The 16,061-nt window shown below is 37.5% G+C and overlaps 1 protein-coding gene and 1 pseudogene across 1 annotated transcript; one reads left to right on the forward strand and one right to left on the reverse strand.

Moving 5' to 3' along the window:
* Window positions 1-6,920: 6,920 nt before the first annotated feature.
* LOC149043998 (uncharacterized) lies at window positions 6,921-10,484 on the forward strand (annotated as a pseudogene).
* Window positions 10,485-11,733: 1,249 nt separating this feature from the next.
* On the reverse strand, window positions 11,734-15,431 carry LOC149043999 (tyrosine kinase receptor Cad96Ca-like). The gene is made up of 9 exons (XM_089209185.1): window positions 15,377-15,431; window positions 15,081-15,191; window positions 14,489-14,679; window positions 13,668-13,790; window positions 13,472-13,542; window positions 13,281-13,321; window positions 12,470-12,566; window positions 12,274-12,373; window positions 11,734-11,799 (listed from the first exon to the last, which is right to left on the reverse strand). The coding sequence occupies exons 1-9, from the start codon at window positions 15,414-15,416 to the stop codon at window positions 11,734-11,736; spliced, it is 840 nt and encodes a 279-aa protein (XP_089065311.1). The 5' UTR covers window positions 15,417-15,431.
* Between the last annotated feature and the right edge of the window lie 630 nt (window positions 15,432-16,061).

Raw genomic sequence — 16,061 nt, forward strand, 5'->3', positions numbered from 1 at the left:
AGCTCGGTAACATTTCCTGAACGACTGCAAGCCAAGACTGTCATTCGATTTACAGTACAGGGGCTCACTTTCATGCACTTTAATAGCTATTGTGGTCTTTCAGGCCTCCCTTGAAGTCCTAATGCTGTTCCCTTTGCAACCTGACCAAAGGATCTTTTTCCTATGTTCACGTGACGTCTTGGAACTTCCCAGGAATGGATGAAGAAGCGTGTAATCAACAACTGAACCAGCACTTTGTGCTTTTCTATTATCTTTGCTGACTGTACGATCCATGTATTCCGTAGGAGGCTGCCTGAGGTTTTTTGACTCGAGCTGACTTGGTTCGATATCTTCCGATTCTAGTTCATTCTACTAAATCAACATACCCGTTAAGGTATTCACATATCCACATTTCTTACATATCTACATAGCCGTAAAATCAGTTTACCCATTTTCATCAGAGAGACGATTATCTTCTTCCTTGAAAAGAGATTTTTACCAGTTTATAATCTTTTGTTCTTTATCATTACTAAGAATAACTAACGAAATGTTCTCTGCCATTGAAACTTTCATGTCTAATGAAGATCGACGTTCATAGCATGGTCACCGAAGCTACAAACCGCAACACTCAGATTGTCGATCGGTGGTACAATTCTTTGCCAAATACACACACGAAAATCTCTTGCCGCACTCAGTTCCCTAACTAGCGGAAACAATTATCTAGAAAGAAAATATCAACTGGGTGCAGACCCGTTAGCGATCTATGAAGTAAATCCACGGAGTTAAACCAGGGAAAACCGAAGGAAAATCCATCGAGCAGCTCGCTGAAGGAAATGATCCCGAGACGAAGACCCTATTGAGTCAAACTTCCTCCTTTATTGCATTGTATCTGCCACCTATTTAAGTGGCGATCTCTGTAAGAGCGGTCCAGGGTATTTCGCATCGGAAAAAAGTTTTCCCTCAAACTTTGCCCAATAAACTATCTTTGGTAACAAGTAAATAAAACCACATTAGTTTCTGGAAATACCATAAAATAAAATTTTTAGAGCTCTCAAAAGTCAAAGCTGCTAAAGGCCCTTTTTTGACCTCTTGCGATATCGAAAATTTCAAAAGTTGAATAGCCCGGTCCTCGTATCACACCGCATGCAGCAAGAAATATTTTGTATTCTTAAGCTATGTGATATATAAGATGTATAAAATGCATTGCAATTTTGATATTCGTTTATTCAGAGGCTCGTCATAATTTATTTAAAAACACTCGCTGGACAGTTTTCTGAAATTGGTCAAAAGTACTCTTTCTTTCTTGGTTGATATTGCTTAAGTCCAGACCAGACCATTAAAAACTCCGCTTGATTTCTGCTAATAAGATGTTTGGCTGCAGAAAAATATAAAAACATCTTGCACTTATTGATTTTCTTCGCCGAGGTGACTTCAAACTTTTAGCGGTATTGCCAGCGTGACAGCCGATTATGCAAATTAGTTCATTGAGCAAACTCCGAACGTTTTATATGAGTAGCTCGATAAATCTTAGATTTTAACCATTTTAAATATAAAATACAGTAGGACAGAGCTTTAAGACCACACCGATTAATACTTTAAACATTTTAAAAGGCCAAAATTTGACAAATTTTATTATCTCGTGACGAAAGACATCAACATCGTATCGAATATCATAGTTTGACTAGCGCTCGCAAACTCTTTTTTAAAAATTTGGCTTCTGTTATTTCATATTTGAGTTCTGATAACTTACGCTATTCAAACCCGTATGAAAATTTCAAAACGAAACCACAGGATTCTATTTAGTGTAACCGGCGATAACAGCACACACTGAAATACACCGTGACCACTGTCACGTTATTCAATTGTGTATTTATCCTGAAATGCTTCTCCCTTCGTAATAAAGCAGCGATAACATCGCCTTTTGGATCAGAATTCTGGCCGGCAAGAATAAAAGAAATTTTGTCTGCACACCTGTCTTTATGAAAGTTTCTATTCAAAACTCTATAGAGCTCTTGTGGAAAAGGACCCCGCGATTTCTGAGGAAATAAATTATTACGTTACGTGTCACCTCACTTTTCCAACAATTGGCTATATCTATGTTGTAAAGCGCGTAATTTTATTAGCTGTAATTCATATGTCTCTTTCGGTACTGGTTTGCTTGTGATTAACAGCACCAAATTCTTGAAGCGGTATTCGTAACAAGAAGTCCTGTTTTCAGTCGCGTTCCTCAGAAACTTCATTCGGAGACTCATGAGGAGTTTCCGGTTTGTTTAACTTGCCTCAGAGTACTGACTCAATAGAGAGTCATCTCTGCTTAATACATTTGTCAAAACAGAGTGTCACATAAGGAGAGCTTATCTTTGCAAGGGCTGGCCTTTTCGATGTAGAACACTCAGTTAAAATGTGGGTCTGCGCAAAGCATATGCACACTTATGGGAAGTTCTGGCGCCAAAGTTCAGCGTGCCAGTATACGACACACCCTGATAGCGATTCCAAAGGGGCAAAGAGCCCATATTCGGTCAATTTGCAAACATCAAAGGCCATTTCTAAGATGTATGGCGTTCTGTAGAGGTTTAGAGAATACTGCAGCTGAGGGAGCGGATGGTTTCAAGGATTTCTCCAAATTATAGACGAATTGGAACGCTTGGGAGCAGAAAAGGATTGGTGCAAAGAAGTTGGCAAGAGGCTTCAGGAGAGCAAGTTGTAATTGAAGACTACATACCGTAATCATTGTAAAGGGGATGATAGCAAATGTGCCGTTCACTGTAGGGTCTTTGCACTGAGCGATGCTGGTGACACTGACTTTCAGAAAGTATGCAGTCACAATCACAACGAAGTGTGAGGATTGTGAGAAGAAAAAAAAAAGAGTGTTCTTGAAGAAGTAAAAGGCGCTATTTCTGAGTACACAATGCAACTGGGTAAGTTTCAAGCGGAAGATTATCTGTATGAAGCAAAAAAATGCTGCCGCTAAGGTCTTTGAATGGAGAGGGCATATCCTAAGAGCCGAGAACCAGGATCAGTACAAGCGGCAAATTGTCGATACTTTGAACAGAGATGAAACATTTATCATAGTTGACTGGACAATGAAGTTCATAGCGATGAAGTTCCGGGAAAAGCAAGCAGAATGGTTTGCCAAGAGGAGAATCAATTGGCATGTGAATAGCGTTGTTGTAAGACAGGAAGAAAGCACCTTGTACACCTTCTTAACAGCTGTAAACAAGACTGGTTTTCAGTGCTGTCAGTCTTAGAAAATCTCTTTGCCACCATAAAGTTACAAAATTCAGGAATAATAAAGGCCTCTCTAAGATCAGATGAAGCAGGTTGCTATCACAACAGTAAGCTGGTATCATCTCTACGAGAGCTCGGATATCGCCAGGGAATCGAACTCGTGAGGTACGATCCGATTCTTAGCCACAGGCTGGAAAAAGTATTTGTAACAGGAATCTGTGTCTGTTAAAAGCGTCAATCAGGAGATACTGCAACGAAAGCCATAATGCTGTTTCTGCCAAAAACATACATACCACATTGAAAGAGAGACCGGTCAGGGGAACGACGGCGTCAGTGTGCGTAATCCAGGAAAAGAACTCAACCCTATAAATTAACAAGATTGCCAATTTCAGCAACTTACACAACTTTGATTTTACACAAGAGGGCCTGCAAGTTTGGATAGCGTTTAATGCTGGGCCTGAAAAGTTTATTCAGTTAAATTAAAATTTCAATTTTTCCACAGAAATCGGATGAGACACTGGCAGAAACCAAACCCAGAGAAAGTAGCAAAGGATATGCGAACTGCTTGCACAATAGATGCAGAGAGAATGTTCGATCGAACAGAGTGGTTATCTACCATACAGATTCAGGGTTTCTTCTCGAGATTGTGCCTTAAACAGCGATCTAAAATACAACACGAATCGGATGATGCCACCGACGCAGACGACGAAGACGACCACTTGATAGAGGCATCCGCGTCTGATGTAGACGAAGAGTGTTTGTGAGACGCGAGGAACACAGTAATGGATGAGATAGGACTGAAACAATAATGTTTGATATCTATGATGTGTGCTCGTTGGCAAGAGAAGCAAGGTTGCCTAGCCTCAAAGTCAAGATGCTAAGACACATGTGCAAACATTTTGAGCTCCCACTCAAAGTGCAAGATACAAATGCAGCACCTCTTGCAAAAATGGAGGAAATTATTTCGGAGTGCAGTTGTTATGCAAATCTAGTTATGACGTCCACCCATTATGCGAATGCGATATCCTTTTTCACAAGAACTCTCCAAAGTTATGAACAGAGACTGTTATGCAGACAGGTGTGACGACCAAATATCATTTTTTTCCTTTCAGTTAGAAATCCGAGCAATCGCTGCTGTATTTAGACGTGAGAAGTATTCAGGACAATTACGTGATGGAATTACGATGGAATTACGTGACAGAGTCACTGGTCACGGTGTATTTCAGTGTGTGCTGTTATCGCCGGTTACACTAAATAGAATCCTGTAGTTTCGTTTTGAAATTTTTATACGGGTTTGAATAGCGTAAGTTATCAGAACTCAAATATGAAATAACAGAAGCCAAATTTTTAAAAAAGAGTTTGCGAGCGCTAGTCAAACTATGATATTCGATACGATGTTGATGTCTTTCGTCACGAGATAATAAAATTTGTCAAATTTTGGCCTTTTAAAATGTTTAAAGTATTAATCGGTGTGGTCTTAAAGCTCTGTCCTACTGTATTTTATATTTAAAATGGTTAAAATCTAAGATTTATCGAGCTACTCATATAAAACGTTCGGAGTTTGCTCAATGAACTAATTTGCATAATCGGCTGTCACGCTGGCAATACCGCTAAAAGTTTGAAGTCACCTCGGCGAAGAAAATCAATAAGTGCAAGATGTTTTTATATTTTTCTGCAGCCAAACATCTTATTAGCAGAAATCAAGCGGAGTTTTTAATGGTCTGGTCTGGGCTTGAGCAATATCAACCAAGAAAGAAAGAGTACTTTTGACCAATTTCAGAAAGCTGCCCAACGAGTGTTTCTAAGTAAATTATGACGAGCCTCTGAATAAACGAATATCAAAATTGCAATGCATTTTATACACCCTATATATTACATAGCTTAAGAATACAAAATATTTCTTGCTGCATGCGGTGTGATACGAGGACCGGGCTATTCAACTTTTGCAAGAGGTCAAAAAAGGGCCTTTAGCAGCTTTGACTTTTGAGAGCTCTAAAAATTTTATTTTAAGGTATTTCCAGAAACTAATATGGTTTTATTTACTTGTTACCAAAGATAGTTTATTGGGCAAAGTTTGAGGGAAAACTTTTTTCCGATGCGAAATACCCTGGACCGCTCGTACAGAGATCGCCACTAAATATGTGTTTTTCGTAAAGTTCCTCCTTTTTTTTCTCTTAATTATTACAAGCGCTTATTTTCCTACAGAGCTGAATTAAAGTAAGATTACATAACTTCTACTCACACCAATACGACCTCAATGACACAGATGGAACTTACGTCATAAAAACCTCTTTTTTTTTCAGAAATCCTACAATTGACAAAGCATACGAATATGTGTAAACAGCTGTGAATTTCATCAGTTTTAAGCGGAATTTTAAGTTGAAATGATACCATATTTGTTGCATACCTCAGTCTAACTACGGCGCCTGAAAAAGAACAAGAGAAAAAAGACAAATGATGTGGATGTGGGGTCAAAAATTTGCTCTTGTTTAATACTGAGTCTCGCAGCCAAACCTTCTAAAATAGATTATGAATTTTTTTACCTACATTTCCTGTGTAGCCAGATTATGTAAATCATTTGAAGAAGGATTGTGAAGGCAAGAACCCCAATTATGGCAAACAAGATGTTGTTAGATGGTCAGTTACATTCCTCAGGACCTAAAATGATTCGCTTTACAAAGCTTGATGTAGTAACATTCACACAACATTTACTCTGATCGATATACTGCTCTCATTACATGGCCTAGGCTTGTGACCGAAAAAAACGTTAACTCTGGTTGGCTAGGTGCTAGGGAAAAGCAAGGTGCTACTCTATCCATAAAAATTTCTAAAACAAGATTTTGTTGAAATTGAACAAAAGCAACAACAAGGACAACAACAAAAACAACTAGCCAGAAGTATATCCCTTACAGAAATGAGGTGTTTAATAACACAGATACGGAGTGCAATAAGAAAAAGTCCATTTTTAGAAAGAATGCGTGCAAACATTTAACAATTTCTTTGTAATATCTACCTTTCGTTGTGCTCTCCGAGCCATCTGTGGATATTAAAACTAGTTTAATTGAGTCTGGATTGACTTTAAAACCTCCAAATTGGTCTTGCCTGGCAGCATCCGACAAGAGAGTCAAAGCATCGCTTACGACTATACTTTGATTGAACCTCATCCGCATGAAGTCAAGAACAACACTACCACGCATAGATAAGGGGTGGGGGAGAGAGTGCTATTACCCATTTAACATATTTGTACTTTGGTGGCTTTTTGGCGCTAAAATACATTAAAATGTAACCAAGGAAGTATTTTTGATAAAATAAACCAAAATATAGAAATTAATTTGATGCCGTTTAAGCTATTGCTCTACATTATAAAAATGTTCGCCAAATGTCGATTATCTGATTTTGCATTAACTAACCCTTTCTCCCAAAACACAGATTTTCGTTAGCTTTTGTTGGGTCAATTTAAGAAAGAAACTGAACCTTATCTGGTGTTCATAGTGTTAGCAGATGAGCACCCAAACCTAAGGGCAATTTGACAAGCTTAAAAAGGAAATATGACAGGAAAAAATGTATTTTCCAATACCTGTTACATTACTGAAGGACGTTTAAAGTGTCATCTTTTTAACAGAAAAACTATGATCTCGTTAATAATGATTATGATTCAGTGTTTATTATGAATCTTATGGCAGTATTCCATAAACTCCAGTATAGGGATAAAGATGATTATTTCACCATCTCTGGAAATTTCGCAGCAACTTCTGGACGTCTGCTACAGCTCTCCTGAATTGTCGCTGTCAGGTAAACTTCTGTGCCTTCAGGAGCGAAAGAGGAGCCGTTTCCTTTTATAATACTAAAAGCACGACGAGCTTAGATTCAGAAAAACTTCTAAGAAGTGCTTCCATCTGAGACTAATTCAGCTCGAACATTGACGAATAATCTCAGTAAAAGTCTCCCAAACATACTATACTATGCTCGAGCGAAAACTCGACTTATGTTAGCTTACAGATCCGAGTACCCAAATTCAATAGCGCAAGCGTACTTCATAATTCTATTTTGCACGCTAATAAAGTCAGCAGACAAATGCTTCAAGATTGAAAACTTTACTCCGCAGTTGACTGCGAGCTTCTAAACCAGTTCGGCCGCGAGTTTTGAGTTTTTCGAGATATTTCTTCCGTTCCATCCCGATTAAGATTGACTTTTAGGAGCTCTAATAAAAATTAAATATATAGAAGGGTAATCGATTTGAAAAGCGATGGTCTTTTAAACCTTAAAGCGACGGAGAGAGCGCTCTAGTGAGCAATACCTCGATTCCCAAACACGATTTGAATTATGGATGGAAAATGAAAACTGAATTTTCTGACAAAAGGGGAACTTCGCCAATTTTGGAGCATTTTTTTGCCCGGTGAATGTTATCTTTAAGTGCTGATTTGTCTCTGAACTCCGAAGTATTGTGGAATACAATATTTTGCTTTAAATGTGACAATTGTTATAATTTTTAACACAGGGCTTCGCAATTTTCTGGCCGTGCAGTCGAGTAAACAACGATTCAAGCATTATGAATCTTTGATAATAAAAGCAGTATTTTAGCTGGAGATTTATCTTACTTAACTGGGTTTAGGGAGGTCCCGATTTATGAAAAATTACACATTCTACAAATGGTACTATTTCTTGATATGATACTATTTCTCGATATCATCGTTATCAGAATCGTTATCTTCAGTACTATTGATAGGATCATCATCTTTAAAAACTCGGAAAAATGTAAGAAATGTACAGAAAGCTCCATGACCACTAGGAACAAACTAAGCGTCAAACTAAAGTAAAAATGCTTTTAGTGCAATCCTCGTGTCAATATGAAGGTGGAGACCTTTGTGTTCTTCTAAACAATCAACGTTTTCATTTTTCCCTTTAATCTCAAAAATTTAAAAGCCCTTCTGAAGAAAATTAATGTAATACTAGTCAGCATATGTTAAGTACGTCACACATACAGTTGATTAAGAATACCCTGTCATTGGTATTAATGTTGGTTGCAGTTTACCGCAAAGAAGTGAATCACTTCTAAGCCGGCATTTGGGCGGGAAAATGTCATGTTGCACACTGCTATTAAAAATGGTTATCTTGGGCCGTAGAATAAGACTCGGTAGAGTAATTCAGCGTTTTCAAAACGTCTCCAGATTTATTTCCACTAGTACCTTGTTCAAAGTTTTAGAATGAGACCGTCTCCCTTAACGATATTTCAGACATAAGTAAGCCACACAATTCGAAAACTAGTTTCATTTGTTGCGTTTCACAGACCGCTTGTGTCCTCTTTCAAAGGCGCCAAGAAATCTTTAATAATCATTTCTTTATTGTTCAGGTTGGAAATACAAGGAACCCTCACTTTTTAATTTTAATGCACTGTAATCGTTCATAGCACTATATCCGTTCGAAGATGAAACAGTTGGGCCTTTCACAGAACACTGATGACAAGAAGTAAGCCTAAGTTTAATAAATCATGTTTGAGCTTATATAGTTTTAGCTAGTGTAGAAACAAAAAGGTGTTGAAAAGTGAAAAAAATGTTTCTTTGCTCGAAGTTTCTTCCTTTGGATGCTCAAAGAAATTCATTGATGGTGGGTTAGCTGGCTGATTGTGTAGATTTCATTTTCTTTCTGTTTGCATGACCACTTTTGTGGTTCATGCTGATTGGCCAAATTTTTAACAGCTCAGACAGCATCAGCTTGAGAGGTTTTTAATTGGGTGTGCTATTCAATTTAAATAATGTGGATTCCACTGAACACCTTATTCCCTAGCTTCATTGAAGTTGCGTATCCTCCTAGTTAGGATTTTGAGTTGGATTTCTGTTGGGACTTTGAGTTGAATTTTTTTAGTTGGAAATTTGGCCAGGATTGCCTGCGGTTAGCTCCACCCTGGGTCATGTGTGGCTAGTTCCACTGCTGTTTGCTCCCGGTTAGCTTTCATTTGTTGGTTAGGGTGACGCTATATGATAGAAATACCAAGCAACTTTATCAACGAATCATCATCTGCTAACTTCCAAGTTCGAAACGTCTGGAACGAAATTTTTTTTTAACTGACACTATACTCGAGATGGAGAACTTGTTTTATACTATTCTGACTCGGAAGTTAGTCTGTCTCAGTTTGAATGTCATACTATTGATATGAACATATTATTTTAATTTCTCACAAAGAAAATGAACCACCAGTCCAAGCTGTATTAGCCACCATCTTGAAAGAAGTGAAAGAAATAGATCAGATTCAAAATGATTCTCTCAGTACAGAAAGAAGAATTCTAGGTATGTTAACAATTTGTAATATTATGCAGTAAATGTCAGTATTGTTGATGTTATCCTTTGAACAGCTGAGTGAGTCGATTATGGCTTGCTCTACTTGCTAATTTCCTTTGCCACCCCAAACTATGAAGCCTGTTTAGAGGCTCTGTTGAGATTTATAAGCATGCAAGAACTCAAGAGAAATGTTTAGAGAAGAACAAGCCAAAGACAAGTGCTTCTCATACAGTACTTTCATAAAGAAATTTTTAAGAGAAATTAATCTTGTTCAAATGGAGATTGTTTTGCCAAGCAAACATATTTTGTCAATAACTTTGGGTTAAATTTGGATGAGACAAGTGCTTTATCTTGCCCCTTGCTCACTACAGCCCTGAAAACTGACAATCCTATCTTTCCTCTCAGACGCTGTTTCTCAAAATTTCTCATCATCAAAGAAACGTAGACGACAGGAAAAAAATTTTACTTATGAGCAGTATCAGAGCGAGCATAAGAAGCCGTAGAGAATTGAAAGGGTAAGGGCATATCTAGTGTAACTCAGTTCAATATTTAAATTATTTGGTTTTCTCGTTTTGGGAACATGATGCTCGCAAAGAATACTGTTTGGTAGGAGTCTCCTTAACACTCAAGTATCATATCAGCTTTTGTCTTTAAATAAATTTAGGAAGGTTTGAATTTAATTACTATTCAATGTCATGATACTTTCTTCACATTTTCCTTTAAGAAACTGGATAAGAGACTCGAAGTGGCAAGTGGAGAAGAGAAGAGGGACCCAGTCTTCGCGGCCCTGCACCCATGTCTTGTCTTCTCAGATGAATCTGATGAAGAAGATCTAGCTGCAATGGTGACAAGGACTCTCGCCTGGAGGACGGAGGAAGTTTCTAATTTCTTCCATGTTTTAGACCTCCATGACAAACCAGCAGAAGAGGTAATCAGTGAACAGAAGGGTTGGTAGACCAAGTCACAGAAATAGAGGCGAAATCTCAGAAAAATTGCTTTGAGCTACCACAGTGTAATTTTAAATTATCCTGAATTATTACTGAGTACACAATCACTCAACTCTCTTCTAGGGACCATTTATTGTAAACTTGCTATATTTTTACACAATGATACAGATGATGTAGGTCCACCATCTCAATTTTTTCATTTCTGTCTGAATTTAGTTTTGAATTTGGACAATTTGCAGATTTCAATTTTCTCACAAGCAACCACCTCAGTTGGGAAATTGGCAAGAGGGTTTGAAGACTGTGAACATATATATGTATAACATTTATCATTAATAGGATCATTATTTAACAATTATCAAGCAGCCTGCATTTAAGTTATTATGGGAAGTGAATTTTTATAGAGTATTAAATTAAATTAATTAAATTATTAATTAAACTTTTTTAAGGGTAAAAGTTTTGCTGCTTTTTGGCATTAGAGAGAAAAAAATGTAGAAAGTGAAATAATAGTGCAAGACTCAAAGGCTCAAAAACATGATTGTTATCAGGATCCATCGTGGACTGTGAATAAATTGTACCACGAACATCACTGTGCATCAATAAACTTATTGAGAATGATTAAAAGAGTGCTTATCCTGTCTGGCAGAGGGAAATGGGACAAAATTCTTTTAGAACATTCAGTATGGTTGAGTCTGGGACTGAACTTTTCAACTGTTTTCCTAAAAACAACATGTATGAAGATACTGTTTCAAAAAATGCTCTGACACCTACGTGTAGCTGTAAGTATCGGCAAAGTTAATAACTATCTAGCTCTTTGTTTACTTCTCTTACAGAAGAAACAGATGAAGAATATCTTCGAAAATCAAATCGCATAATAAAACCTCTATTTTATAAACAGCTGGCTTTAAATGGCATAAAAGAACTCAGTCAGTTGGTTTTTTTTTATCATTACTTCATACAACTGTGGCGTTCAGAGCGGGATTCCATCAATCTAAATAAATGGAATTCTTTTTTTTAGGGAATAGTTACAATACATAGATATTAAGGCGTATGGACTAATTTCACTAAGGCTGCCTACCTTTCACAATAAAGCTTGCTAGGGAACCTAAGGCGCAATATTCTAGAACGAGCACGCTTGCTGTACTTCATATGTTAAGGAATAAATAAAGATTATATAATGACAGTGAAAGCGCAAATTTTGATAACATTTCACGTCAAACGGAAGTTACTGAAAATAAACCTAAACCCTAAACAGTTATGGCAAACCACTCTAGCAGCCAATCAAACAATGACGATCTGTGCTCGACTACACTAGTAAATCCTCGACGTTTGCATACAACTGCCTGTCGTACATTTTCATGTTGATCAGCCTCTGCATAGAAAAAAAGAGGGGGGAAAATGTGAAAATGGATGGTTTCCACGTTTAAGTCATGAGAAGTAATCAAAATAAGCTCATAATATTAGAAGCAGGGAAAGTATTCTATTGACAACTGTACAGCTTAGATATGATGTTTCACTTCAACTTTACCGTGAATTTTTTCATTTATCCAGTCCTTTTTTATTCAACCAGCATAAACGGTTGTCATCCGAAATTTTTGATGAGCTTATTTCACGAGACTCAATGAAGAATAACATCCGGAGAGATAATGTTCAACAATTCCTGTCGTAGAACCTCAATGACGCAACAGAAAAGAAGCCCGTATTATAACAATAAGTGGAGATTAATGGGGTGCTGTTCTGACATCTGAATAAATCATTGTCAATTTGGAGAGTGCTCGCAGCTAAGCTTTCATTCTCTCTTACAGGAAAGAAAAGTCATAGGTGTTATGTTCATAACAATTCTCACCTTGTGCACGGTTTCCATGTCTTTAAGCTGGTCTCTTAAATCATTGAATGTTGGTCTTACATCCGGGTCATTTTGCCAGCAGCTCGTCATGATCTGGTACCTGAAATTGATATAACTTTATTAAGACCACCATTTTATGGAGGATAGGCGCCCCGGATTCTGATGGATTAAGCAGAAAAAAGGAAAGTAAGCTTACAACTTATCATCCACATGTTGTGGTTTAGGCATTCTGTATCCCTGCTGAAGTAAGTTTGCAATTTCTCTTCCATCCATGCGTGGATAAGGCGAACCACCTGAAAAAAAATAATTACTTGTGAATCATACTGTACTTGAAAACAAACTTCGATGTTGTACCACCTGTTCCATTAGGCGGGGAATGGATTCACGTAGAAAAGATCGACCGGTTTGCCCATATCCATCCAAATAGGGTAATTTAGAAATATTGCCTGAGCTCATAACATAAATCGGCTACCGTAAAGGTTTTAAAGATGACGTTTCGAAAGTTAGCTTTGAAAACCTTTACGGAGGCCAATTTAAGTTATCAAATCATTTGATAATACTAAATCATGAATGAAAGTGATCCTCGCAGTAATGTGCACTACTTAGGCAGTAGTGAAAATAAGGCCTGAAAAAAATTCAGGCCTGTACAGGATTTGAACCCATGACCTCTGCGATACCGGTGCAGCGCTCTACAGGCCTGAATTTTTTTTTCAGGCCTTATTTTCACTACTGCCTAAGTAGTGCACATTACTGCGAGGATCACTTTCATTCACGTTTCTATCCGCAGTTCAAATATATGACTTTCATATATTCTTAACCGTTAATACTAAATCACCCTTTTAGACGCTCCCACCGACGTAGCACCACAGATTTTTTAGAAACCTGCCCCCTCTGTCCGTCTAAATAGATTGTAATGATTAATTTCACAAAATAACTTGGAATTCCTTAATAAAACAACCTATAATTAAACCAACATCAAAGAATCAACAAATTCCACAAACAGTTACCTATGGTGAAAATCTCGTAAAGGACAACTCCATAGCTCCATCTGCGAAGAAGCGAAGCAAACATACGTAAGGTAGATAATTGGAGACATGACACAACTGTGATGTTATTTTTGACAAATCAGGCAATTCCTAGCCTATACCTTATTGTTTAAGAGAAATCATTGCTAAGGGAAATATTGAGATGTACTTACACGTCACTTTTGGTGGTATATTTACCATACAACAAGGCCTCATAAGCTGTCCATTTCACTGGAAGACGACCCTAAAGATTTCAGCGAAAGTTGGTGTTATACTCTTAAGTGTATTGAGAATTTATCACTACAAGGATTGTGGAGAATAATTATACTGAATATCATGTAACCGAATACCCTCTCATCTTTGTATAACCTTTGTTTTTCTTTCATAAATATTTTCCTGCTGCACATCTCTGGCCATCCCAAAATCTGTTACTTTACATGTTTCATTTCTTCCTACCAACACATTACGGGCTGCAAGGTCTCGGTGGATAATCTAGAAAAGAATTAACAATACAGAAGTGAAAATAAAGAAAGAGGGAAAAATAACCGGAAAAAGGTTTGGATATCAAAATGGAAATATCTAGCAAACATAATGTCATGCGTGTTCCTAATTTTCTCGTTGGTAAAAAATGTAAGTTGTCACTACAACGTTTGCGGTGAGAAAAACAACTTCTTTGTTAATTAAAAACGTAGACATTTCGCGGAACGGTCTCATTAAGATGTTGACAGAATCCCGTGGTGTGAGCAGTTTTTGGAACCCACTCCTCCTCTGTTTTGGTACTAAATTGATATCGCTCGTGTTTATGCTGAGCATGTTAAAATAAGCCCAACGTTCCTGTTTATAACTACACAGAACAAACCTGGAAAGCTTTATTTAGATCATCTTTGAAGTAGTAAATGAAAATCAACAACCGAAAATGATATGAGAGGAAACGAAAATAGTTTAAGTCGAGGATAAGGTAACCTGCGATGATGCACAACGATCACAGCTGAACCTAACTTAAGAAAAGAAAAGAAATAATTGATAACGTTGGGCTTTAAGCATACGTTTGCACCTCTCAGGCATAAAAGTTTAAAGAAATTACATTGTATCAAAAAATGATCCCACCAAGATGGTACGCCTCACAAGGATATATTTTAACTAAATTTTGACTGTTGTTCGTTTTCTTGTTCTTTTTTTGTTGAACTCACAAATTTTGAAGACAAGTAACTCATTCCGTCGGCAATTTGCCAAGCAAATTTCACCAGCTCTTGTGACGTCAGATTTGTTTGCGGTTTGATATCCGGGTCTTTGTAGTAGGTGTCATTTAATCCACGGCTCTTTCTCAGGTAACCCAGCAGATCCCCAAAAGGCACATATTCAATCAAAACCAACAACGGTTCTGAAGAAATTAAGCAAGCTAAATGAAAAGACACGGTCACTATGCTTTAAGGATTAAGAAAAACGGCTTGAAAATTAAGTTACGGTCTCGTAGGAGGGTATGCACCAATCATAGCCTATCAGCAAGCGATATGACTGCAGACTGGTCAGTTAAGTCGCAAACATTGTCTCTACTTGCTCGATTCCTCTTTGTGAACCCAGAAAAAAATTCAGAAAAAAAATTAGTGTGGTCAACTATGCTTACAGATTTCTTGTACTCGGATTTATTCCGATAGAGTGGCTCAGTACCAAAAGAGCTGTCCCAAAAACCTTAACAAAGTTTATTTCTGACTAGATAGTCTTACGGAGTTAATTGTAACGAAAATGCTCACGAAAAATAAAACCGCCACAACCAAAGCATACCTGACTCAGTAACACATCCCAGAAGTTTGATCACGTAAGGATGTGGTTTCAGCTGTTTCATTGTCTCAAGTTCTTTCATCAAATCTCTCTTGTCAGATTCAGTAGCATTAGCTACAGAGTTAAAAGTAGAGAGGAAATTAGTAACGGAAATGACATGCAAAGTGTCGGAGTAACAACAAGAGTTCTGAAAACGTCTCCGGAATGACTGTCAGCTAAAACTGCCATTATATTTAATCAAAATCATGAAAACCTAAAAAAACAGTAAAAATGTTTTTGGAAGTAGTGCTAGTGCTCACATTCAAGCATCTTTATAGCCACTGTGGTCATTCCAGGCATCCCACGAAGTCCCAAAGCTGTTCCTTTAGCAACTTGACCAAAAGCACCTTTACCAATGACTTTTTCTATAGTAACGTTATGTCTTGGAACTTCCCAAGAGCGTGTTAATGGATGAAGAGGCGCGTAAGCATCATCTGGACCATCACTTTGTGCTTTCCTATTATCTTTGTCGGCTTCTAAAAGATCCATGTATTCCGCAGGAGGCTGAGTGAGTTTGCTTGAATCGGGCTGACTTGGTTCGATATCTTCTAAACCTATTTCATTCTATTAAATTATTATAACAGTTAAGGTATACACAAATAACTGTAATAAGTCTCGATAAAAAGTCGTACCGGACGATAAAAACAGTTTACCCATTTGCGTGAGACAAACGCTTATGTTCTTTCTCTATTATCATTAAGAGTAACATGCACTTTGTTCCCTGCAGGCTATTGGAACTTTTAAGGTTTATGGCATATTCCCCAAAACTACAACCTACAACATGACCATTGCCCATGGTTAGTGGAATTACACGGCCATGAAAGCAAAAGCAAATATTTAAAGAGGAACGATCAACCTGGTGCAGATCTGTTGGTTATCGAGTAACTTGGTAAAGGACTTAATCCCACGACAGACGTCCTATCGAGTGAAACTTCCTCCTCTATT

The sequence above is a fragment of the Pocillopora damicornis genome, chromosome 6 (genome assembly GCF_964200805.1).
Source record: "Pocillopora damicornis chromosome 6, jaPocDami1.2, whole genome shotgun sequence".
In the NCBI taxonomy this organism is placed as follows: domain Eukaryota; kingdom Metazoa; phylum Cnidaria; class Anthozoa; order Scleractinia; family Pocilloporidae; genus Pocillopora; species Pocillopora damicornis.

What these genes read in the sequence shown, in the direction of transcription:
- LOC149043999 (XM_089209185.1), bottom strand. Translation starts at nt 15,416, where the DNA reads ATGCCTGGAATGACCACAGTGGCTATAAAGATGCTTGAAT. An exon ending in TTACGAGATTTTCACCATAG is followed by an intron (nt 12,567 to 13,280) that starts GTAACTGTTTGT and finishes ATTTTTTTTCAG; the next exon opens with GTGGTTCGCCTTATCCACGC. An exon ending in CAACATGTGGATGATAAGTT is followed by an intron (nt 12,374 to 12,469) that starts GTAAGCTTACTT and finishes TATCAATTTCAG; the next exon opens with GTACCAGATCATGACGAGCT.